This window comes from Oenanthe melanoleuca, chromosome 4, assembly GCF_029582105.1.
Source record: "Oenanthe melanoleuca isolate GR-GAL-2019-014 chromosome 4, OMel1.0, whole genome shotgun sequence".
NCBI classification, from domain to species: Eukaryota; Metazoa; Chordata; class Aves; order Passeriformes; family Muscicapidae; genus Oenanthe; species Oenanthe melanoleuca.
This window is the reverse complement of record NC_079337.1, coordinates 2,401,724-2,426,705: the sequence shown is the minus strand read 5'-3', so window position 1 is coordinate 2,426,705 and position 24,982 is coordinate 2,401,724. Positions and strand designations below refer to the sequence as shown.

The following is a 24,982-nucleotide window of genomic DNA, read 5'->3' as shown; positions in this document are numbered from 1 at the left end:
GTGTTTGAGGCTTTTCTGCTGCTGATGGGTAGGAAATGTCACAAGAACAACAGATCTTGTGCTATTTTTACCAGTTCAGCTGTGATCTGCCAATTAAACCAAGCTGATTATCCATATGGGCTCGTTCCTGTGAGAGCTCCCACGTTCTGTGCAGCACAGGACAAGGTGTGCTCAAGCCTCACCATCCCATGATAGGATAATGGCCAGCTTGGAGCTCTGTACCCTTTTTCAGTCTTTGGATACTAAGCAAATGCATTTTCTTTCCTCTAATATACCTGGGAAACCTGTGTTTTATTGCCTTGTTTAAAGTAGGATGTCATGTTTTCCCTAATCCCTCATGTAGGTCCCAATAAGACAAAGTTTTTTTTCCACAGCACCAAGTCATTGCTGACTCACCCTCAGGCTGGGCTACCAGCAAGCCCCAGATCTTCTTTTCTGCAAGAACTTAAGTTAGTGCCGTTGATTATTCCACCCCAAAAGCACTGCTTTGTGGTTATTGTAAGTGAATTGCCTCCTGTTTTGTTCAGGTTATTCCTCTAATTCAATTTCCTTTTGAATTTCAGCTCTCCAGCAGGCAGTGCAGCAGTTTGATGAGTGCAAATTTACAGTCTGAACAGGTTGTGGAATTTAATCTGTATAAATTTCACCTTAAACATATATTCATAACCCCTATGAAAATAATCACTCAGAATGTAATTAACCCAATTCCTTTTTCTAATTCCTCACAGATGTACTGTAAGAATGAAAAAGCCTGCAGCTTAAATATATTTATTCTAAATCTTTCATTTTACAACTTCAATTTGCCAAATCAATTTTCAGGGTTAGTTAAAGAAATCATATGGGCATATCATAAAATGGTCTGGGTTGAAAGGGACATCAAAGCTCATCTTGGTCCATCTCCTGCCATGGGCAGGGACACCTTCCACTATCCCACGTTGGTCCAAGCCCTGTCCAAACTGGCCACGGACACTTCCAGGGATGGGGCAGCCACAGCTTCTCTGGGCAACCTGTGCCAGGCTCACCCCTCGCTCTTTCACAGAAAAATGTCTTTTTCATGATGTCTGTTTCAGCCTTGGGCTTTTGAGTCTTGGGTGTTTATGTGTTTGGAGTTTGTTTTGGTTTTGAGGTGTTTCTGCTCTCCCTTCTCTGTGTTTCTGGTTCATCAAACAAAATAATGATCTCAGTTTCAGTGTTCCAATGTCAAATGTCCCGTGCCATTGTCCATGCATCCTGCTCTGCTGGAGTGTCACTGGACAGGTATTAAATAAAGATAAGAACCAATTGTTCCATCTTCATTTGTTTTGGTATTTCTCTGAAGAAATGAGGCAGGCAGTTTCCCAAATGAGCAGGCAGGGCCTTCTCTGGCTGTGGTGCTGGGAATCCAGGCTGTCCTCATCTGAATCCTGATTGTGCACCTGTGACAGTGAGCAAGGAAGGATTTGTCTTTCACAAGCTGTAAAACATGAAGTTGCTGGATTATATTTCATCATAAAGAATGGTCTGTATTACAGATCAAGGTACTGGTAAGTCACATGCAGGGTCAGAAAACTAACAGGCAGCTACAGCTCTGGTATTCAAAAATACAAGTACATTTGTGCTCTTTAAAATTCTTCTCTGCTGAGCAAAGACCTATTTCATGATTTAATGGATGCTGGCATATAAAGAAATTTTCTTGACAGACCATTTGAAGCTTTCAGGTCTTTTGGGGTAGATATATGGTGTTTAACAGCAAGGACATTTCCTACAAAATTACTGCTGGGCCTTCATTAGGTTTTAAAGATTAGAGATGACCAATTAGGCACGGTCCAGGTGTTTCCTCTGCTATAGGTAATACTGGTTTTTATTAGAATTATGACCTTTATTTGCTTTTGAATCATGTCCAGCAAAATGGAATTGTCACTTGTTATCAGTGAATTGGATTTTGCTTTGGGGAATAAACCATGCATGCTCTTATTTATGCATGTTTCTTCCTTGCCAAAAAAACATGGATTATGATGAACAGGGGAGGAGAAATAATGCCTCACCAGAGTAAAGCGTAAAAGATGTAGCTATATATATCTGTAGATATAGATATAGATGATATAGATAGATATAGATATAGATATAGATATAGATATAGATATAGATATAGATGATAAAGATATAGATAAATTGCCAGTTTCTTTTTGTAAACTGGCATTATTGGAGAGGGCAAGGTCTGTTGCTCAGCCATTCTTCTATGTAAATGTGCTGTCTCACTTGAACTCAGTCTTCTGGCAGCCACTGTGCATGACCAGAGTAGCTTGCTTTAAAAAATCAAAGCAAAAGTGTACAAAGAAAACCCCCACCCTTGTGGAGCCTAATTCCCTTGGCTCGCACTAGGGAAATTTTGAATTTAGCAAATGGAACAAGTGTGCTCCAAGCCTGATCTGTTTGGGAGCAGTTGATAAATTGTGTCAAAACAGTCCTGCATACTTGGAATTAAATCCTGCACATTTCTGAAGAAACACTTGCAAATATTACCACTCTGCAGAAGTGTCTGAAACAGTTGGTGCTGGTGCAACACTGGCCAGGCAGGAATGGAATTAAAGTATTTCCTCTCTGCCGTCTGCTCGAGGCTTATCAGCTGCTGATGCCATAGAGAAACCTCTCTGTCTATAGTACCCTGATCCAAACTGAAAATATTTTCCTGCATTAACATTTTTTAAAGAAATGTTTCAGCAACTTGGGCTTTCACAGCGATGCTTTAATTGTGGTCAGTTTTTCTCCTCACAAAACTCAGCATAAAACTCAGCATAAATAAAGATCTAATTCAGAGTTCATGCATTCAGAAAATGTAATTTTAATTTTTTTTATTTTACTTTATTCTTTTTGCCAAAGACAGCCAGTGAGTGTACTTCATCTCCCACCCTGTGCCAGGTAAATGTATGGAACCTGTGTGGGATTGTGTTTCATGTTTTCCTCTGCCTTTCTATCCTGTCAAGCCAGGGATGCTCCATTAGCATCAGGGACTAGGAATGTAATACTCTCAGTGTCCCTGACCATGGTGGCCCTGCCAGACATTGGAACCAGCTGATCTTTGAGGTTCCTTCCAACCCAAATCATTCTGTGATTCCATTATTCTAATTCTATGGTTTTCTATTAGTGTATTTTTACACTGATACATCTTCAGTTTGTTATCTAGATGCACCTCAATTTAGGAGCCAGTGAAGCCTGTATTCACAAGATTTTATTTAATACACACAGTTTTACCATGGTTAAACCAGAAATAATTCATTAAACACAAAATGTCATTCTCTTGAAGCTATACTTTGATATACCGCTTAGAAATAAAAGTGTGGATTTTCTTAAATAGCTTGCTCAGCTAAATAAATCTGCATAAACCCAGACAGTCCACTTAGGCAAAGAGTAGGTGCTTGAAGACAGGAAGTACATGCAAAACAGAGAAATGTACCCACAGCCACACATGAAATTCTAAATGCAGCTGAACTGTGTGTTCCTTCCCATATTCTGTCCCCTGCTGGGATTGTGTCTGTGTGGTACAACTGGAGATTGGATGCCAGGAACATGGCAGGAGAGAACAGATTGCTTCCCTTCATTGCCATGGAGGATTTACCCTATTTATGGCACGCGGGTGTTAGTACTCGGGTGGCAAAAGCCACGCCTGCCCAGGCGGTTTGCTGATACCACTTGTTCTGAATTCACACCTCATCAATCCATTCTTTAAGGAAACCAGGGAGGAAAGGAACCTGTCTTAACTGGGGTAGGTGGATGGTAATGCCAGGCAAGCAAGAGTCCAGCCTGTGCCTGACCCAACAGCAAAACATTTTCTGGGAAGGAGAATGTGATTCTATAACCTGTGATTGCCACCACGAGCATGGAGAAAGTCCCTGAGCCATGGACACCATGGCTTCTTGGGCCTTGTTTGCTACCTCAGCTGCTAGCTTGCTTTAGGATGGAAAACTGCAGTGTTTCATTTTTGTCACTTCTCTTCAAGAAGAGAAACTACCTGCAGGTAGAGAAAGGCTTTTTAAAATGCAGCTGAAGCCATGGTCATAATTGGGAAGAAGTTTGGAGTAGGAGTTAAGGCGGGAGGAGTGGAATTTTTTATGCACGTTCCTAAGGGAGTGAGTGGGAGAAATCATTCTGTCTGCTGAGAGTATGAAATAATGTTTGTGCATTTTGGGGGGTATTAGAAGGCAAAGTGTGCTTCGTGTGATTCCATTTGTTTAGCTACTTAATTCAAATCTATCTCTTCCATCTATAGGCTAATCAAGGGCTCTGTAGTAGTCAGGCACTTGAAAATTTTAACCTTTGTCAAATTGTTGTTTTGTTGCATTTTCTCGTCTCAGTAACACACCTTGCAAATTGCAGATTCAAGGAGAGAATGAGAATTTTCTTCTCTTTTTTTTCATCTCTAGGGAAGGCAGGAATAAGGAAAAATTGTTCTTTTCAGCTAGGATGCATGGGCACCATACAAAGCCTTTTATTTTCTTGGCTCCAATATTGTGTTTCTTGCCAGCAGAATATCTGCAGCAGTAGCTGTATTATTACCTGTAATATAGATGATAATAGGGCTTGGATGGTCTTGGAGCAACCTGCTCTAGTGAAAGGTTCCCTGCCCATGGCAGAGGACTTGGAAGTGGATAAACTTTAAGGCCCCTCCAAGGCAAATCATTCTGTGATACCATGGGCCCAGTAAGAAACCCCAGTGACCTGGAGAGGCTTTTATTCCAGCACATAAAATCCTTAGATGTGGCTGATGCAAAGGATATTTATAGGCTCAGAAGGAATACTGATGAGAGATTTTTCCGGAGCAAATGAAATAAAAATGAGGTTTGTTCACAAGCAAGTGCTCTAAATCATGGTGAAGCTAGGATCTTAATTTGAGTCCAACTGAGAAAGAGTTGGAACAGCAATTTCAGACCCTGTACAGGGAATACAGGTAATCTCAGAAGAAATGGAGGTATTTCCTTGTCAAACCAAGCCTTCCAGCTTAGATCCTAGAACTGCAATTGGCTGAATTTTCAAGCATGGGGTTTCGTCCTTCTTCCCGTAGGAATGAGAATGAAGACAGATGGAAGGAAGGGAGGGGAGAGAAAAAACAAACAAACAAAGGCACTTTTCCTGAACTGGAACAGTTTGAAGGATTCTAGAAAATTTAGTCAGTGCAGAGCTATTTACTAGTGTTGGACTGGAATAGTTCCATGGGCTGTGTTAAATGCCTCACATTAGATATTTATTTCTCCATAATACTAGGAAGTCTTGTGCCCTTTGTGAAGCACCAGATGTTAGCCTGGGATTGCCTTGGGAGAACCTGGGTATCACAGTTACCTACAGATAATTTCAGATATGCAGTAAGATACACAGACATACTTAGCCATTATTTTGCTGGTGAAAGTCAAGATTTACATTACTCCACACTGAAAGAGGAGCTATTCTTCCCTTTTTCCTTTTCTTAGGTTTTTTTTTTTTTTTTTTTTGGGGGGTGACTAACTAAAAGCATATAAAGAATTAATTAAAAGCTGTTTGAACTTTATGCCTTTAATATATCAGAATGCCAATGTCTCCAGCAATCTCACTATTAACATTAAGTGGAAATTTATTGTCCTTGGGGTTGACTTGTAGCATTGGCAACAAACAGAATTACTGTTGTGGGGTTTGTGTTGGGTTTTATATGACAGCCCAGGATGATGCATTTTTTCAAAGCACTTGAGATGCAATTTCAGAGAGGCAAATGAGAATCAGTCAATGGGTCAGAGCAACACAGTTCAAAGGCCCATAGTTCATAAAATATTTATGTGCTGTTATAAAAGTAAAGAGGAAAGGGAGCTTATGTAACATACCAAAAAAATGAAGAGCCAGCAGAGAACTTCCTCTCCCATCCCACAACTGAACTGAACTTACATATTTCCAGAGAAAGTGTCCAGCCATGGCTTTTCCACAGCTATCCCAGGATGTCTGCCATTTCAAATCAAATAATTCCCTTCTTTGCTATTCTATTGTTCCTAGAAGGGTGCATCATGTCCAAGCTATGCTCACTGTGACCAGCTGCAGAAAACTAGTTTGCCACAAGATTTTTTTGTTGATTTAATTTAGTATAATAATGTAATTGCAAGGGAAAGGGGGAAGGAGGAGAGCGACGATGGAAAATATACTCAGTGGTTTAAATTCAAATGACATTTCAAAGAAAATCACCCAAAACACCACAACTCCTCTAAGCAGAAAAGAGACCCTTAAATTTCAGGCAATAAAAGCCTGAGAGGAAATTTTGTTGCCTGTTAGCTGGCTCATGGTGTCCTTTACACTGTTTTTGTCTGTTGTCTTTCAGATTTTTGAATTTATTTGAATTTTTAGATAAGTGTCTATTTGATTTTAAAATACTGATCTTATATTGACTCTATGTCTAAAATATTATGCACTGAAAATTCTAAAGGAAAATAAAAAAAAAAAAAAAAAAAAAAGGAAGGCTTAATTTAAACTTTTGGGTAACTTTACTAACTAGAGGAAGCCTGGTTGGAATCAGAGAATTCCACTCTGATTCTGATGTGGTTTTAATAGATTTTTCATCTTTCCATTCTTTCTTTTACCTCATTTCTCCATAGTGTGGTGTAGCAGTCACCATCCTTACCAGGAGACGTGGCTGCAGTTTCCCCTGGTGACCATCAGCACTGCTTCCCTCTTGAGGCAGTAGATTATATGAGAAACACTTCCCAGTGTTCCCAGGAGGAACTTCCCAGTCAGAGCCAGTATGCAGATTTAGCCCAGACTCTTGGCTCCCAAGGAATGCAGGCAGAGGCTTTACAGACCTTTTGCTGCTCTCCCATTCTGTGGCTGCTGACTCTTTAATCACCTCCCCTGCATTTTGATTTTGAACACACAGACTTAAGTCTGGGTTTGAGAAGCAGATGCTTGACTTTAACACAAATAATAGTAAAGTAGTCGGTCCTGCAGTTTGTCGAGCACTGCTCATGAAAAGCTGGGCATGAAATGGACTGTTGAGGAATTTTACAGCCATGCAGCCAGATTACCAGAATTCAAAATACATTAAGTGCTGGATATTGAATAAGCCGACTGGGAGAGCTCGTGAAGAACCAAGGCAATGTGGTTAAGTTGCAGGGGTTCATGAGTGGGACAAGTTGAAAATGTGTTTTATAGTGTGCTCCAGTCCTGTGAGAAACTTGGTGATCCTGGACAAGCCCAATGCTCTCTCTCTATATATGTATGTACGTATATATGCAATATATATGAATTTGTCAGCGTCTTACTGCACTGACTTTGTACAGCTGTGTACAGGGGTGTTGATTCTTCTGTTTGGGGGGCCAAGTTATGCACTGCTGTCACTAGTGGGGCAATAGAGATAAGAATGTTGTCACCCAGTGAGCTGACAGGCTGCCTGCAGGGCTCACAGCTTCCTCTGGCTCCTTGTCTCCTGCGTGACCCATTGGTGCTACACCCCACGGATTTGTTCAGGGAATGGCAAAGTCTCCTGCAGGCAAAGCTGAGCAGATGCGATGCTGGTTCCAGCAGTGTTCCTGACACATTCCCATGCCCTGGGCACAGACACTGCTCTGTGGTGGTGTCACTTCTCGTCACCTCTCTGAGGTGTGGTACAGTCTCAGCACAGACACTGCTGCACAATGTCATGAGTTGCTGTGCGGCTGATTCGCTTCTCCTTTAACCTTCCCGGCTCCTGAAGAGGAAAGAAATATTTCACTTTTCCACTCAAGACAGATGCAGAGCATGCCCAATTCTTATTTCTTCTCCTTCCCTCTTTTCCCTTTACAATCCCCACAATTTCTGAATTTTTATTCCCACCCAGAGAAGAATGCTGAAAATAACAAGAACATATTCTAAATGATGATGCTTTGTTCAGCATTACACTATTTTGTTCATTTTGATGTTATTGCCAGGATTATTAACCACTGAAATACATAATTTCACAACCTGGACAGGACATCAGTGATTTGGAAGCCGCAAAATATTTACCACTGATTGAGTAACTTTCCACAGAGTTACTGTGCTTCAGAAGAATGGATGGGTTATGATCTTCCTGCTATATTTTTCCAGCTAATGCTTGGCTCCCACTGGAAACCCTGGGGTTGGAAACCAAATATGTAGGATCTTTTCTGTGTTGGTGATAATTTCAGTTTGGCACCTCTGAGAAAACAGAGCATGTCCTTTTCATCTTGAAGGACCAGATTTTTTTTTTTAAAGGAAGCTTAATAATGCAGATTGGGAATCAGTGGTCTTTTATTAGTTCCTGTAACTTCTATTGATTTCATGGAGATTTGGGGACCTTTTTGAGGATCCCTATTTGTGTCTTTAGCTGTAAAACATACAGATTAGTTTGTAAAATTCCTTTGGAAATGTGCTTAAACGTCAATTCAAGAGCAGCCAGTTGTTGAGATCAAGAAAGGTCTTCTGTCACCAAGCAATTTAAGCAGGTGTAGAAGCTCTGTCCATACAAAGGTGTCTTCTCAAGTCAGAGCTCCATAGCTGTTTAGTGAATCACACACTGATGAATGCTAAATGTGATTCCCTTTCTCCTGAGCAACCAATGTTACTCAGAGAATCACTATTTATACCTTTTATTTTTAATTTTTAATGAGTGATCTTCATTTTCTGGGAGGTGTTTGCCCTTAAATCCCTTCTGACAGGATATGTGATGACAATATCAAATAAATGTTTTCAGACAGGGGGAGAAAGCCCCACAGAAGGCAGCTGATGTTATCTCTACGTAGGTTCCATTAGTGTATTAGGAATTGCTGGATATGTTGAATGCACACTGCCAAAACTTTGTGTGTGTCCCATTTATACCTCACTTACTCTTATCCAGCTCTCTCCATTACATGAGTCGTTTTTGTGGTATTTTGTCTGGGATCAAAATCACCTACTAGCATCTTACATAAGACACAGCCTCATTAATACATTAACATTTTATAGCAAATATTTTATGTATGCTTTGTCTGCTTTTATACATAATTGCTAGACACATAAGAGAATCTTTTTCTAAATTTTTGTTGGACCGACAGCCATAGGGCACCTGTTTCCATTCTGCCCTCTATTTTATGCTCCATTTTATTTCCAGGGATGTTGCACCCCAGCCCTGGTTCCTGTTAGGCTTTTGAACACTGCCTCCACGCAAGCAGCAAAGCGAGATGAGTGAGGAGCAGTGTGAATGAGAGTTAGGAGGGATTAGGGAGTGCGGCGGTGACATCCAAGAGAGCACTACTTGTTTTGCTAAGCCGGATTTAGCAGGGAAATAAAGAAGCATTTTTCCAAATCTCTTCATTATTCGTCGCACAGTGGCCTAGAAACAGATGTGCTGTTAACCTCTGTCCCGTATTATTATGTCTCCAGTTTGTTCCCTTCTCTGCTGTGGGGGCTGAGGGAGAGGGAGAAATGCAGCAGGGAAGTGCAAGGGAGCTTCACGGTGTCCAAGCCAGCGTCTTGCAGCCATCAAATGGGACATGGAGAGTTCTCCAATTCCATCACATTCCTGCTCCGCAGAGCAACCTTGCATTTCTCCTAGCCCCTGCCTAATTTGGGCAGGGAGCAGAGAAATCCCTGTGAACTACCACAGAGCTTCATCAAGTACCATTAGTGACAGGACAAGAGGGAGGGGCCTCTAGCTGTGCTGAGGAAAGGCTTGGGTTGGATAGTAGGAAAAATTTCCTCACCCAAAGGACTGTCAAGCCCTAGAACCACCTGAAGCTCAATCACCACCCCTGAGAGATTTAAAAGAAACATAGGTGTGGCACTTAGGGACATGGTTTAGCTGTGGGATTGGCATTGCCAGGTCACTGGTTGGAGTCCATCCTAGAGGTCTTTTCCAGCTGTGGAAAAGCGAGCTGGTTAGATACCTGCTGAAGTTGCTTTGTTCCTTTTCAGCTCCAACATGTGGTGCTTTGAATAGACATTTTGCTTCCCTTTTTAATGCTGTGCTATGCAGTGTGTGCTATCTCTGATGTGGTAGTTAAAAATCATCACAGAACTGACTGACAGCCCAGCAACACTGCTCCCCACTCTTCTGCCTGTGCTACAACAGCACACCTACCTCCAGTCAGACACTGGCAGGGAAAGCAGCTCCTTTCCATGTGGAATCTCCCCTGCAAGTAAACAAAGATGTTCCATTTCCCGGTGGTGTCAGTCAGGAACGTGTCATGGGCGATCCAGGTTAATGCAATACCTCATTTCTTAATCCATTATTTGTTTGGGAACCACGCACAGTGCCTTTGTCTTGATCAAAACTGAACTTGAATGTTGTGGTCAGTTCTGAAACAGGGATTTCAATACAGTATTTCTCAGGTGAGTCAGGAAATAGAAGGAGAATCCAGCAACCAGCAATATGTCACAGAACTCATACATAGCTGCTGGCAATCATTGTAAATAAGCAGGTGACTGTAAGCCCTGTATTTTAAGTCCAGTTACAAACTGGTTTAGCATCAGGGTGAGGCTCGTTTGCATCCTGCCATCTTTTTTATCAGGATTGAAAAGTCCATTTGAGCTTTAGCTGCGTTGTGCAACAGGCATTGTTCCATCCCTGCTCAAAGGTATGAGCAGCACAATAGACTCAGGAACTGATATCAAAGTGTCAGAAGGAGCAAAGAACTGGAGGTCGGTGGGGATGCTCAGGCTGAACACTGCAGAACCCAGAAGACAGCATCTCTTGGCTCCCAGCCCTCCCTCCCTCCCTGCCTTTCAAGGCAAGGTTATTCCTCTCACTAATGAGTCAGTGCCACTGCTGTTGCCTGTAAATGTCAGCCCAGAAAACCAGCATTATTGTTGAGAAGTCAAATTTGGGTGTTTTTTTTCCAGATAAAGCTGTTCTTCATGTTATCAGGGCTGTATCTTTTCTGGGAAAATGACTGTGGAGTGGCAGGAAGCAATTGTGGGTGGTATGTGTCCCAGGGTGCCTGTAGGGACAGCAGCAGAGGGCATCGCTCTCGCTGCCAAGAATGAGACCTCAAATGAGGGTCTGGGTGGGCACTGAGCCTCCTATAAACCTAAACTTAGGCTGTTGGAGTGAATGACACACTCAGTGCTGAACCACACCTTATCATTTCGTACGCAGCAGCATCAAATGCCACTGGCTGAAATGCATAATTAAACTGCACAGACCCAGAGCAGGTATCCTGCTGTGTCAGACTGCTGTGCCACACACCGGGGATGAAGGAGAAGATAATCACTTTCTTTTGATGCCCATGTACACGTTTTACAATGATGTTACGTGATAGAATGCAATAGTAGAACAAATAGAATAACAAAGTTGAGATGAAACAGAAATAATCATCCAAGAATATTTCTTAATTAATCAGCATTCCCAATGAACCTCCACAAGGAAAAATAGAGTTTAGTGCATTAATTAATAGGCTCATTTTAATACTTTGATGATTCTGAGCAAAAATTTACCTAGAAGCCTATTAAATTGAAATTGATGGAATTATACTTTTATTTAAACAGGAAGAATCTGTTCTTTATCCTGTAATAGAATCTTGGAGACAGTTGAGCTTGAGACATCTCAAAGAGCAGGATAATAGCAATATTATGAATACTAAAGAGAGGTGTGGCTGTTACCACTTGATCATCATACACACAATAATAATTTAACTTTAAATTACTGTCTGTAAGACTTATCCAAGGATTCAAGAAAAACCTAATGGCCTATGACACACTTATGTTCACTGAAGCAGTGGAACTCAGAACATGGTGGAACACTCAGAAATGGTGTGTTTATGTAGTTGTGGAGTGGTTAATAAAAGATTACAGCTGTCACAAAACTTGGATGTTGTGAAGGTGTCTAAAGCACTTGAGATGTCTCTGAAGCACCATATAGTCCTAATTTTTTTCAATGTCATAATGTTCTTTAATTATAAAGCAGTTAACTCTCTCAAATGATACCATATAAGCCTGTGATGTGGTAGTTGTTAACCTGTATGTTACATCTTGTCATTTTGCCTTCAGTCATCCTTGCTGTCAATTCAAGGTCATTTTATAGCATTTGGGTTGATATAGGCTCTAAGTGCTGGATGTATGAATAATAGATAAGGACAGTTTTAATTCAGAAATGGTACTAAATGCTCAAAATGAGTACTTTAATTAGAGAGTAATATAAGACAATAACTATTTGGCTGCTACCTTAAGGACTGCCATCAAGTATGTCATTTTTATGAGAGATGTCTTCTTATGAAAGGCAACCATATAATGAATATCTTTCTTGTCCCTTAGGTGCAGTCATTGACTAGATTCTTCCTGTATAAAGATGAACCAGCTTTCCTCAACTGTCACAGAATTAGGTGGAAAATATTTCACACATGTGCATGGCAGGTTTTTATTTTTGGTCATGTAAAAACTCCTGTGTTATTAACAATTGAAGTCTTCTTTTAGCCAGAATGAGACACTTTGAAGTTTGCCCTGTCTGTAACAGTGACTGTTCTGGGCTATTAGGACACTCTGGGGTGCTGTTCTCCCCAGCAGAGCAGAGAGCAGAGGCTGGAATGAGGGCACCCCTCCCGTACAAACTGCAGTGTGCTGTGTCCCTGTCCCGGCGTGCTGCTCCTGCTCCAGCCTCACTTCGGGGGTATCCGAGGGTACTGCACACAATTTTCAGGCTCCATTTATCTCCTTTCCTTCTGTTCTTTCCTATGCAAAAATGACCAAAGTGGGACTGCAAATTCATCTCTAACTAATCACAGAGTCATTTTGGGTTTCTCTCCCTTGTAACATGGTGATTAGGTGTCATATCCGCTGGGATCTGCTGTTGCTGAGAGCCCAGAATTTGGTGGCGAGGTCTGGATTTGTGGTTGGCATGCAAAGCATTTAGTCAAATTGTTTTCTTTCCATGTCACTCCCATGTAGACATGAAACCGCGAGCGCCGATTATGCAATCACACATTTTCCCCCTTTTTCCTAAATGAGTTACAGTGACAAAGCTGGAAACCTTGTGCTCTGTTTCCACAGCTGCATCAAACTGGGAGCAAAGAAAACAAAAGCTGCTCGTACCCATGTGCATTTCAGCTGCTGCCAGCTCCCACATTCTCCCTTATCCTTGCTGTCCTCCCAGAGAAGCAGATAAATTGCCTCAGTGGCAGGAAAGGTTGGTAGAGGATAAACTGCCAGTTTAATAATATTTGGTAGAAAATTTGGAATCAGTGTATGAAAATACTATTTGCAACTTAATTTGGAGGGTGATTTAAAGTTCAAGCTTCTGGAACCAGGGAGATTAGCCCTGAGGAAATGCAGAGGAAGGTTTCTGTTCCTTTCCCTCCCATCTTGGTCCCACAGCCAGATATTTTTTCCTTTAAGGCTCACAGCTCTGGAGACAACAGTTTCTTTCCTGCTGTTCACTGAGCTCTGCCTCGCTCCTGGGGTGCCAGTTGCATCTGCAGGAGTTGGGAAGATAAAAGAGAGAGGATCTGGTGCATATCCTGGAGATGTAAAACTGTTGGAATAGAGAGCTATGGAGAACAGCTTTTTGTGGCATGGTTCCCCAGCTTTTAAGCATTTCTAGGTGCCAGGTGATAATATCCCTTTCACAGTACAAACAATATTGGGGTATGAGTACATTATTTAAATTACCAGATCCCAGGGCTGGTGTGAGATCAGAATTTCAAAATGATTCTGAGGTTGAGTTCATGCATCAAAATCCAAATGGCATTTGGTGAAATAAGGATACCTCAAATCCTGTAAGTCCTTGGAGAAAGGTCATGGGAACAAGACTGATAACATTATTAGTCTGCAAGGAAATTGCTACTTTATTTTTCTTTTCCTGAATTTGATGGGAGAACCTTAGCTGATTTAAAAACAACAATGAAAAATTTGAATGAAGGACAAGATAAAGAATCTTCCAAATGGCATATACGCAATGGCATTGCCAGAGTGATAAAACAGTAAATAATGTGAGTTAGACTTTTTTATGTAAACACTTAGTTTAGAAGTAGATGTTTTTTCTGGTCTGATTTATAAGCACATAAAAATTCAAGGAATACAGCTGAGGATGAAATGAATGTGTGTGTATGTCTGAGTGAACACTTCAGGTTTGATTTGTGTGGGCTGACACAGTGAAAGCCTGTGAAGGTTTGGAGTTTGCATTTAGTTTTTAAATGTATTTTCTTCCTGATCCATTTATACTCATAACCCCCCTTCCCCCAAAATCCCAAAGCCATAAGCCAGAAGAAAAAACAGTTAAATGATAGATAATGAATGATAGAAAATTGTGGTTTTCTGCTATTTTTGAAAGCTGAAATGTGCATTTATATAGTGTAGGTTCAGGGCTACTTGGGATAGGCTCTGAGCAGACTGTGTTGCATGAAAACTTTCTTGATGACATTTAGAAGTGTTTCCCATGGGATTATCCACAGTTGCCATAGACTGTAAACACTGAAGAAATCAGAGAGATGGGACTTAGCTTAACCTGGTCTTGTCCAGAGCAGATACCGAACGTGCTGCCCTAAGGAGTGCCAAGGTGCTTTGGCTCTCATGGGAGCTTGGCAGTTGGAAGTCAGCAAAGTCAAGACTTGTCATCAGTCTCCACATTAGGAAAAGCTTGGAAATCAGAAGGACATGAACATTTAGAAAACATTTTGCTTATTGGCTCCAAATTGACTTAATAGCAATGAGAGAGAAGCACGGTGGCTGTGCACTTTGGCTTTGATGTCATCAGTCTGAAGGGACCAGGACTTGCTGATGGCATGGCAGCAATTCATGTCAGGCTGTGATGGCTTTATTTACATCCCATTTAAATCAGCTCAGCTCTACCTCTGCCCCAGCGTCTCCTGGTTCAACACACCCCTTTTCCAGCTTCACGCTCAGTTTAGTTTTGAAAACCTCAGCATATGCAGCATGAAACATTTAGTTCTTATCTTATAACAGATATTTCTGCTGCAGAGTCATTTTGTGTGATTTTTTTTTGCACGCTGGTCCATATCCAACATGCCCATGATCAGGATCTTCCTGCCCTGCTCTTCAGCAGCCGGGGTGGAAGACTGACAGCAGAAGGGCTCCTGAACAGCTTCTGTTTCCAGACAAGCACCTTACAGAGCTGAAAACGTCTTTGAGATGACTCAGAGTGAACATCCCTGCCCAAAGCAGCACCTTTTTCAAACATGTAGGGCTTGTGGGCTCCATGCAGAAGCCTCAGTGCACTATAAAAATGTCTTTGTTGTATCTGGTTTCTCTCACTGGTGATTGGTCCTGCTGAATGGAATGTTGGGTTGTTGGGGTTTTTTCCCCCAGTAACTTGGACCTCTGAGGACTGAGAGCCCCCAAAATCACATATTTCTCTATTTTTTACTCGCCTGGAATTCCTCTCTTTTAACTGTTGTGTTTTACAGATAGGTTCAGGTAAGATATCAAAGACTGTTCTTTAGTAACCAGACTAGAGTTTATTGTTTTTAAAATAGATTTTTTTTCAACATATGAGCTATGCAAGCATAATAAAAATACATTTTCCACATGTACTAACTAGAACTATGCTAGCAAAAGTTCCTGAAGTTGGAAACTTCCAACTGAGCTTCTTTGTTAATCTTCAGTGAGCCTTAAAAGAATCTCAGTTTGAAGACAATTAATTCAGTATTTGAAAATTGTGAGAGCTTGAAATCAATAGTGTTGTACATGCACATTACAAAATTAGAAACATCCCAGCTTCTTCCTCAGTGCAGAACCCACCCTGAAGTTAAGGGGGAAACACTCAATAGAAAACTCCCCAGGGAAAGATTTTTTTTCAGGAAAGCTGGTTTGGCCAACATATGTGTGAGGCTGTGTAGGGGATGTGAGGCGTGCCAGAGAATCTCTTTCCCTCCACAGACCCTCAGTCCTGCTCTCTGCTGCAGGGGAATAGCAGTGAAAGTGTGCAAAGATTCTCTCACTGATCTCCTGCTCTGCAGATGAGAACTGGAAACTAATTCAGCACTACTGAGGGCATCAGAAGGGGAAAGTGAAGCCTCCCAATGTTAACACATTCCTCAAGCTCAGGTCTCACTGACTTCAGTGTGCCTGTGGTGATTCATGTCCATAACACTCCGGCTCTTCCATGTACATTTGACCTTCAGCAACTTAATGGTCGTTGCACCTTGACACTGGAGGTAGGAGTGCTGTGAAAGCCACTGCCTGAGCTTTGAGTCTAAATTAAAACAGGAAAGGAACTCATGTTGGAAAGGAGTGTCATGAGCTCACACTCAGGGAGGATTTATTTGCTTATTTATTTATTTTAAGAACCCTCTGAAATATTTCTCCGAGCATCCAAGAAGCAAAGGGCTGTGAATCATCAGGATGATCCCAGAGGGAGGCCATTGCTTTAAAGTTCCCTCTACAAACAAGAAAACAGCTCAGTGTGTCAGTGAGCCAGCACCGAGCATCTGCCTTGGCTGCAGCACTTATCACAGTGGGTTTACTGTGAACATCTGAACAACACACCAGGGAAACAAAAACAATAATAGAAAATGCACAAAGAGCCATCCCTCTATGGTGAGGAGAAATTAATTTTCAATATGTATCTTATTAGCTGAACATTTTGCACGAATTTTACTTAGTTCCTTGTTTTGCAAATTGCAAATTTCAGGTACTCTAAAGGAGACACCTATGATCCAGAATGTCAGAGGAGTAGGGAGAAGGAGAGCATAGCACATGCAGATAAAGTATTCCCAAGTCTTGAACCCCTACTCTTTATCTCTCAGCAGTTAATGGCCTACATGTAAATAATGCCCATGAAGGCCAAAGTCCAAAAAATGATGAAATTAGATTCTGTGGCCTGTCAGCATTTGCTTAGATTTGACTGGTTACCACTGCTGAAATTCTAATAATGAATTCCATACTATTCACAGTCCTAACTTGCTTTCTGCATTTGGGATTAAATTCAACCAATTTATTCTAAAAAATGGAAGCCATGAAATCCATAAGATGTATCTCACAGACATTTCATGGCAGTTGGTGAGCTCGTGACTTTATCTGCTATAGAACACCCCCAAAATCAGCATCTGGCTCTTAATCCCTTTATGTTTTGCCTGGTTCAGGTTTTTTTTTCCTCTGGCACAGTCTAGAAACAGTTTCAAAACAGTTGTTTTGAGACACTTTTCCTGTTGCTATTAATGCCATTTGCTTCCATATCATCACTGCTTTTTGCTCAGACTACTTTGTTTTTCTATGAGTGCCCTGCAAGTCCTTTGAAAATGAAATACTTTCACTGAGACAGTAATGTTGGCACATAATGGATCAATTAGAAAGGCATGTGGTGCAGGAAAGTGAACAAATCCTGACCATTTTTGTCATAGTGAACAGTCTTCTAATAATCAGAGGTTGATATTTCTTTGAAGCATTTCTACACTTGAAATATTTTGACTTAAAATGTATTAGTTTGCAGATTTCTTTTTCACACATATGAGTGTAAAAATGTGTCTCTTTGTCTGTGTGCCTATAGGTACATTCTGAAGCACAGCCATGCCAAAAATAGCACACAGACACACAGACATCTGGGAAACACACCAAAGTCTCCTGCAAAGAGGCAGCAGCAGGGAATATATGTGCATATAGAGATGGATGCATGTTATGTGTGCATTGTTACCAGCATAGTGAATAACTTCCTGAGGGCACTGCTGGAACAAGATGCAGTGCTGACTGCCTGTATGACTGAGGCTAATTCTTCCTGGTTTTTGGTTCAAAATTTGTTAGATCAACAGTGTAGGAATTTCATGCTTGGATCTCTAGTTTAAAAGCCCTCGCCAAGGAGTCTGCCTGGTGTTTTAGGAATTCTTGATGGGCATTAACATTGTGTGACTATCATGCTTTCTGTGTAGGCATTGCCTGCAATAGGCAAATTGGTTTGCAGTGTTTTTCAGATCCTGTGGCCTGTTCCCCTCAGGCCCAGTTCCTCAGTTTTCAGAGGAGAAGGGTGGTAGAAGGATCCTGATCAGAACAGGGTCCCTTGAGAGAAAATCCTGCCTTCCAGCAAAATTTGCTTATTACAGAGAAACTGCCCAGCTGAGACTGGGGGGTGACCTTGTGATCAAGGAGGCTGTCAGAGTTAAGAAAGCAGAAACTATTAGCCAAAATAGCTGAGTGGGGACAAGGACTGTTTCAGTTGGATCAAAAAATGGGAATTTACTGAAAGGATTTAATAAGATGGAGGAAGGAGAAGAGGAAGGAAATGAAATGCCTTGTGGACATAGTTCCCTAAGGAGTCCCAAAGATGGAATGAGCTTAAGCATGGAGCGCTGCATGGCTTTCCTGGTTGTAGTTTGCCTGTTTTAAGAGGAGAATATTGCAGCTGAGCCATGGGAAGGATGTGGGACTTGTGTATGTGTGACATTTCTTCTACAGAAGTGAAGTGTAGATCCCAGAAACACATCATTTTCAGGATGTGTTTTAACTCTCTCCTGCAGCATCTCCTGCATTGTCAGCAGCAGCCTGTGAGTTTGGGGACAATTGGTGGCAGGGCTCCATGTGCCCAGCCCGGTCCCAGAGACAATGCTGTGCAGAGGGGCCGGGGGGCAGAGCACAGCAGCAGCTCTGCAGCATGCTGGGCCCAGAGCAGCACAACACCCAGAGCTTCTGCAGGCAGTCAGTGAGAGCAGAGCTTCTGGTTCCGTGGAAATTAGCTCCAGAATGAGATGGGAGTTACACAATCCACACTCATTGCCAGCCATTAAAGACAGCTATGGCGCCTTGGAAGATCTTGGCCAGGAAGCCCTCATGAAAGCAGGCTTTAAGTTATTTATGGACAGGCAGAGCCTAATGGTTTTAATTTTCTAGATAGCTCTGGAGGCCAATCAGATTGGCAACACCAGCAGAATGTGTCAAGAAGCCCCAGCTCCCGCTACCACAAATTAATAAGAACTGGTTTGGGGGGATATGTGCAGTATTGGTGGACCTGGCTGTTCTCTGCATGGCTGAGAGTTGAACCTATTCTCACAGCCAGAGAGAAGTTGTCTTTGGTCTACTATCATTCTCTTTTTTAGTGTCAGACTGATATAAATATATTTGCCCTTGATTTTTGATTCTTACTGCTGCCTGTGCTGGATTAATCTTCCCATCATATGGAGGCCATATGTATTCTTTACACATAGCCTGCAGTGCACTGCAGAATTTATTATCCCATCCTTTAAACATACTGCTCTTACACGCTCAAAGCCCAGCATTTTTATATGCTGTAGATACGTTCACTGCTAGCGAATTACGAGGCACTGTAAAAATTGTATTTATCCACATAATTTTCTATAGTCATTGTTAAATAGAGACATGTGGAGGAAGCAAGGGTGCCTCAAAGTGCCTGTGCTCCTGTGTATGTAGGTATTTTGAGTAGCTCAGGTCATGGAGGGAAAGGTTTCATCCCACAGTGAGGCGAGGACAGGTTTGATAGTGTGACCGAGCTGGTTTTTAAAAACAGCACACACAGGCACTCTGAAATATTTGCAGAGAAGGCTGTGGCATGCATAGGGACCTTTTCTGTTAGGATTAAGGTGTCCATACACCTGAGCATTTCCTCCACCAGCCTGATGCTTGTCTCCTCCCACCTCCAGGTACCAGATCCACACGGGCCTGCAGCACTCCATCATCCGGCCGACGCAGCCCAACTGCTTACCTCTGGATAACGTCACGCTACCTCAGAAGCTCAAGGAGGTCGGGTACTCCACACACATGGTGGGCAAGTGGCACCTGGGCTTCTACCGCAGGGAGTGCATGCCCACGCAGAGGGGCTTCGACTCCTTCTTCGGCTCGCTCCTGGGCAGCGGCGACTACTACACGCACTTCAAGTGCGACAGCCCCGGCATCTGCGGCTACGACCTGTACGAGAACGACAACGCCGCCTGGGACCACGACAACGGCATCTACTCCACGCAGATGTACACGCAGAAAGTGCAGCACATCCTGGCTTCTCATAACCCCAGGAAACCCATATTCCTGTATATTGCCTACCAAGCTGTCCATTCGCCCCTTCAGGCACCGGGCAGGTATTTTGAACATTACCGCTCGATAAACAACATCAACAGGCGGCGGTACGCAGCCATGCTGGCCTGCTTGGATGAGGCCATCCACAACGTGACCCTCGCTCTAAGGAAGTATGGCTACTACGAGAACAGCGTTATCATTTATTCTTCTGACAACGGTGGGCAGCCGATGGCCGGAGGCAGTAACTGGCCCCTCCGAGGAAGCAAAGGCACCTATTGGGAAGGAGGTATCCGTGCCGTCGGGTTTGTGCACAGCCCGCTCCTGAAAAACAAAGGGTCTGTGTGCAAGGAGCTGGTGCACATCACAGACTGGTTCCCCACGCTGATCACGCTGGCGGAGGGGCAGATCGATGAAGACATCCAGCTGGACGGCTACGACGTGTGGGAGACCATCAGCGAGGGCAGGCGTTCCCCGCGCGTGGACATCCTGCACAACATCGACCCCATCTACACCAAAGCCAAGAACGGCTCCTGGGCCGCCGGCTATGGGATCTGGAACACTGCCATCCAGTCTGCCATCAGGGTGAATCACTGGAAGCTGCTGACGGGAAACCCGGGCTACAGCGACTGGGTGCCCCCGCAGGCCTTCAGCAACACGGGGCCCAACCGCTGGCACAACGAGCGCGTCTCCTGGTCGGCCGGCAAAACCGTGTGGCTCTTCAACATCACGGCCGACCCCTACGAGCGCGTGGACCTGTCTGCCAGGCACCCAGACGTGGTGAAGCAGCTGCTGCGGAGGCTCTCGCAGTTCAACAAGACCGCCGTGCCCGTCCGCTACCCGCCCAAGGACCCTCGCAGTAACCCCAAGCTCAACGGGGGAGTCTGGGGGCCCTGGTTTAAGGAGGACGACAAGAAAAAGAAATCAGATAAGAGCAAAGGTGCCAATAAGCAGAAGAAGAGCAAGAACAAGAAGAAAGCAAATCGGAAAAAGGGGCAGTCGTTTCACTGCCGGTCACGTCTTGCTGGTGGGTAAACTGTAGGCAGGCTCCTTGGCCAGACCCGAGCCAGCCTGGCCCCACTTCTTGAACTTCTGATGGAATAGACTAGAAATGCCAGTTCTGCACTATGGATGAAAGTTGTCATCTTTTAATATTTGTCTCTGATTTCACCAGCACAAGATACCTTAGCACTCTGAGTGACCATGTGACACTTTCTCCTCCACAGGATGAGTGGTCCTCACCCATCACCAGACACATTCCAGATAACAGCAGCGATAGCATCTTGTTTCAGGAAACTTAGCTTTGATGGACAAATGGTGGTTCCTTGCCTAGTGAGCTGGAATCTTTGGAGAGCATGGAGATGTTAATGGCAGATGTTCTCAAACTGACAGATGGTTCAGAGGGAGAAAGGAGAAACAACACGAGAACCTCTGTGTGTCAGTAAGTGTTAGTCATCAACCTATGACATGTTTTGATACAACACAGCAAAAACTGAAGCCATCGGGGAGCTTTGTAGAGGTGCTGGGGAGGGGGGCATGATAGGAAGAAAGCTGCTTTAAATTAGATTTTGCCCATCTTAAATAAATCTGAAATATTTTTAACATTTCCTAGATGTGCTGAGCTCCCCCCATTTGCAGTAAAACACATGATCAATGAGCACACCCCACGTGTAATTTATTATAGGCATAGACAAAAACACCAAATCGCCAAAGTGAATGTAGTATTTAAACACTCTAAGGTAACTATACAACAGTATGTAAAAGATATAATTTATTTTACAGCACAATCCTTATTTCTCTTCCATTAAAACTTCCTCACTGGTGCAAGGTACCCCTGTGGGTGCCAGGATTTTCTGGGTTCTTTTAACGTTGACTTTTAAAATTTTATTTCCACCCTGTCATTCAGAGTTTATTTAACAGATTCATATCCACAGAGTACTGTAAACCAAGGAAATACTGTATACACTGCTAGGATGAGGAAGGAGAGCAATTCAGGTGCGTCACTGCATTATATATTTGCCTTCAGTGGTTTTGAATGTAACAAAGGGTTTATTTAATTTAGGAGTCCCATGAATATTGTTCAGTTTCTGTACAGAAGCTAGGCCATCTTCATGTTCGGGGGGAAAATTCTACTTTAAACCTTTTATTTATGTACCTATTAAAATAGTTTATTTTTATGGCGTTCATAAAAGCAGTCTGCCTCTTTTTTGCATCCAAGATAGCAATTCTGGTCTAGTTTGTTTTAAACAAACTCAAGTAAGCTGTTTCATTACTATTATTTTTGGTGCAGGGGTGTTTTATGACATTTTTCTTCTGAAAAAGAATTTCTTCTCCCAGTGCGTATATCATTTGAGACATGCTTCAAAGTTTGCCCTTTTCCAAGGTGTCTGCATGGATGATGGATGCAGGGACTGGCTGCACATTCGTGGTGATCTGTGGTAATTGATAAAATGCACACACACATATAAGCTTCAAGATGAATTATGTTAAGTAAAATTGATGATTCAATTGTTGAATGACTATAATGAATTTTGGTAGAATTTCAGATAAGCCTGCTTTTCAGCAGTGTGTCACTTAACTCAGAAATTATATTAATATAAATGGATTATGGTTAAAAAATTGAGTATTCCTAAAATCAGTGCACGCAGAAATCCGAATGAAATACAACTGTCCAGCACTCCAGCAACCCCTGACTTTTTCAAAAGGCAGCTAACTTCAGGTACATACTGCCAGAGCCCAGCAAATTGCATGCTTAAAGCTGTCAGGCAGAAGAAAGCTGCCATTAACAAAGCACAGAAACTAGTCAGGCAGCTCTTAGAGTTTCTGTAATGAATATACTGGAAGAACACAGAAGTGGACTTGGAAAAGTGCATATGAATAATAATAATTAAAGGATGGTGTGTATCTGCATAAGTGTTTAATATTGTCACTGTTATTTTTCATGCTGTGGGGTCCTTAAGATGACTAATTAATTCCTTAGAAATCTGTCTAGCTTTTCTTCACATCCACACAATTCAGTGAGTAATCAGGAACTTGGATGTTCTCTAAATTCTCACTTTTTAAAAAAATGTGCCATTGGTATCCTTAAAAGAAATGAGAATAACACATTGAGATATTGTACTCCAAAATGTGATCTATAGAATTCATATCTGTGAGAAGATACATTTAATTTTCCAAGGTAATTTTCAAAAGGCAAAAATTAGATGTATAAGTTAAACTATATACAGAGAGACTAAGATATTTTAATTTATTTTATCATAATAGCAGCAAGGCAGTGTGATAGAGAGTTATCTTGTAGAATTAATTATTGCCCTTTTCCCTGAAAGTTTTATGGTGGCTTTGGCTTTCATTGGACCAAAGCAGCCAGAGAACATTATTCTCTGACAACATTTTATTCTACATTTATTTATATCTGTTCTCTCTCAGGCAGAATGGAAGTCCTTGAAAGTCAAGGTGAACAGGTGAAACCAGTGCAAGGCAGAGCAGTGGATCAGTTCTCAGTGTGTTAAATAAATGTGCCACAAGAGTAAGTGCTCATAGAGTACACAGCGGGAGTGCGTTTCCAATGAATTTGATAGTTTGATCTAGTAGAGGGCAAAAATTTGCTTTAGAGTGGGGAAGAAAATAGTCACAATTACCTTCATTCCTGAATTTTTTGCTGGAATGCTCCTGATGTGAAAATACCCTCTCTGCTCTCACACACCACTTGTTTTCTCACTGCAGTGGCACAGCAGTCTACGGTTCATGGGGGTGCCGCTCAGCTCTCAAACCCCACTCTCTGTGTGCTGAGCTCTCAGTAGCTCGTACACTGTCCCAGCAGGATTTCACAGCTTGTTTACATCTGCAGATATGTTACATGCCCAATCCCAAGGAAGGCTTGATAGCTAAACACAGGAAAAGAGACCTGGAGAAAGGCTGGGTAGGGGGCAGCCAGTGAGGAACATTTACTCATGATTTTTAAATTTGTCTCAAGCTTTCTCCACACTCTGTGTGGGCACAAGGAAAGGGCAGGTTGGATACTGACTCTGACCTGGTCTTAGTGACAACCACACCTTCACAGGGCCAGCCTGTTCTTCAGAAGAGTGCTGTATTTTCCAGGTTTTCTCCATTTTATTTTAAAGCTCTTCACAGATAATTTTCTAACAGTAAGATAATTTTAACATCATCAATGACTTTCAAAGTTTTATTACCAATAATATCGTTATTGTTGTTATTATTGTTGTGTCATTGTTATTTAGTTTGACATAAATTTGGAGACAAAACACTCTTCCACAGCTACAGGTAAAGAGGAATGGAAAGCAGTACCAGGAATGGTGAGTAAACCAGAATTGTCAGTCTTTCGCTGTGGGTCGTGCTGGGAGATGGGAGGGGATGACTGTGCGGTTTTATAGGTTTTTTTTCTTTTCATCTAAGGAGATCGCTGAACAAAGGGCTGTTCCTGTGCTCACTGTAGATGTGCACTATACCCAAGTACTGGAAGAAGTATTTACCTGTTGGTTTTCAGCTCATAACACTCCCAGATTAGTGCAGGTTCCTTTTGTCATCTGCCTTTAAACCCAGTGAATATTCATCAGCAACGTTGAGGCAAAGTGAGTAAAATCAGGTTTACTTCATACTACCAGCACTGTTAATTATACTACCAATGTTAGGTCTGTTTGTCCATAAGATTACATTAGCTCAGAAAGAGACACTGGGACCTACAATGGGCCTGTTTGCTGTTGATTTAATGAACTGTAGTCTTGACACAGCAGGAACATTTCTGTTGCCATTCTCCATCTTTTATTTTCTCCTTTCCAAGAACAGGCAGAGAATGTGTATTCCCATGGGGAAGAAAGGGTGTAAGACTTAATTTACTAGTTAAATAACACAAGCTCCACTTCAACATTCCATTCTGTTCAGAGGAATACATAATAATGTACATGATTTCCTTTCTGTAGATCATAAGTCAAGGTCTTGATGAAGTGGAGGGTTTGTGTCAGAGACAAGCCAATGTGAAAATACAAAAATGCTCTTTTCCTGCATTATGCTTCCTGTTTTCGTCTTTGCCAAGCAAGCTCATAACAAATACAGATAACCACATGAAAGAAGATATAATTAAGTATCTGAATTTGAATTAATGGTG

The 24,982-nt window shown here is 42.2% G+C and overlaps 1 protein-coding gene and 1 long non-coding RNA gene across 7 annotated transcripts in view; both read left to right on the top strand.

Moving 5' to 3' along the window:
• ARSJ (arylsulfatase family member J) overlaps positions 1-22,790 on the top strand; it is a 34,878-nt gene extending 12,088 nt beyond the window's left edge. Inside the window, exon 2 of the mRNA XM_056490659.1 lies at positions 19,494-22,790. Coding sequence (XP_056346634.1) covers positions 19,494-20,895 — 1,402 coding nt within the window. The 3' untranslated portion in view covers positions 20,896-22,790. The remainder of the gene's footprint in view (positions 1-19,493) is intronic.
• Positions 22,791-22,939: 149 nt separating this feature from the next.
• LOC130252872 (uncharacterized) overlaps positions 22,940-24,982 on the top strand; it is a 33,817-nt gene continuing 31,774 nt past the window's right edge. For all 6 annotated transcript variants that reach the window (XR_008840454.1, XR_008840456.1, XR_008840453.1 and 3 more), the window contains exon 1: positions 22,940-24,449. This is a non-coding gene — a long non-coding RNA (uncharacterized LOC130252872). The remainder of the gene's footprint in view (positions 24,450-24,982) is intronic.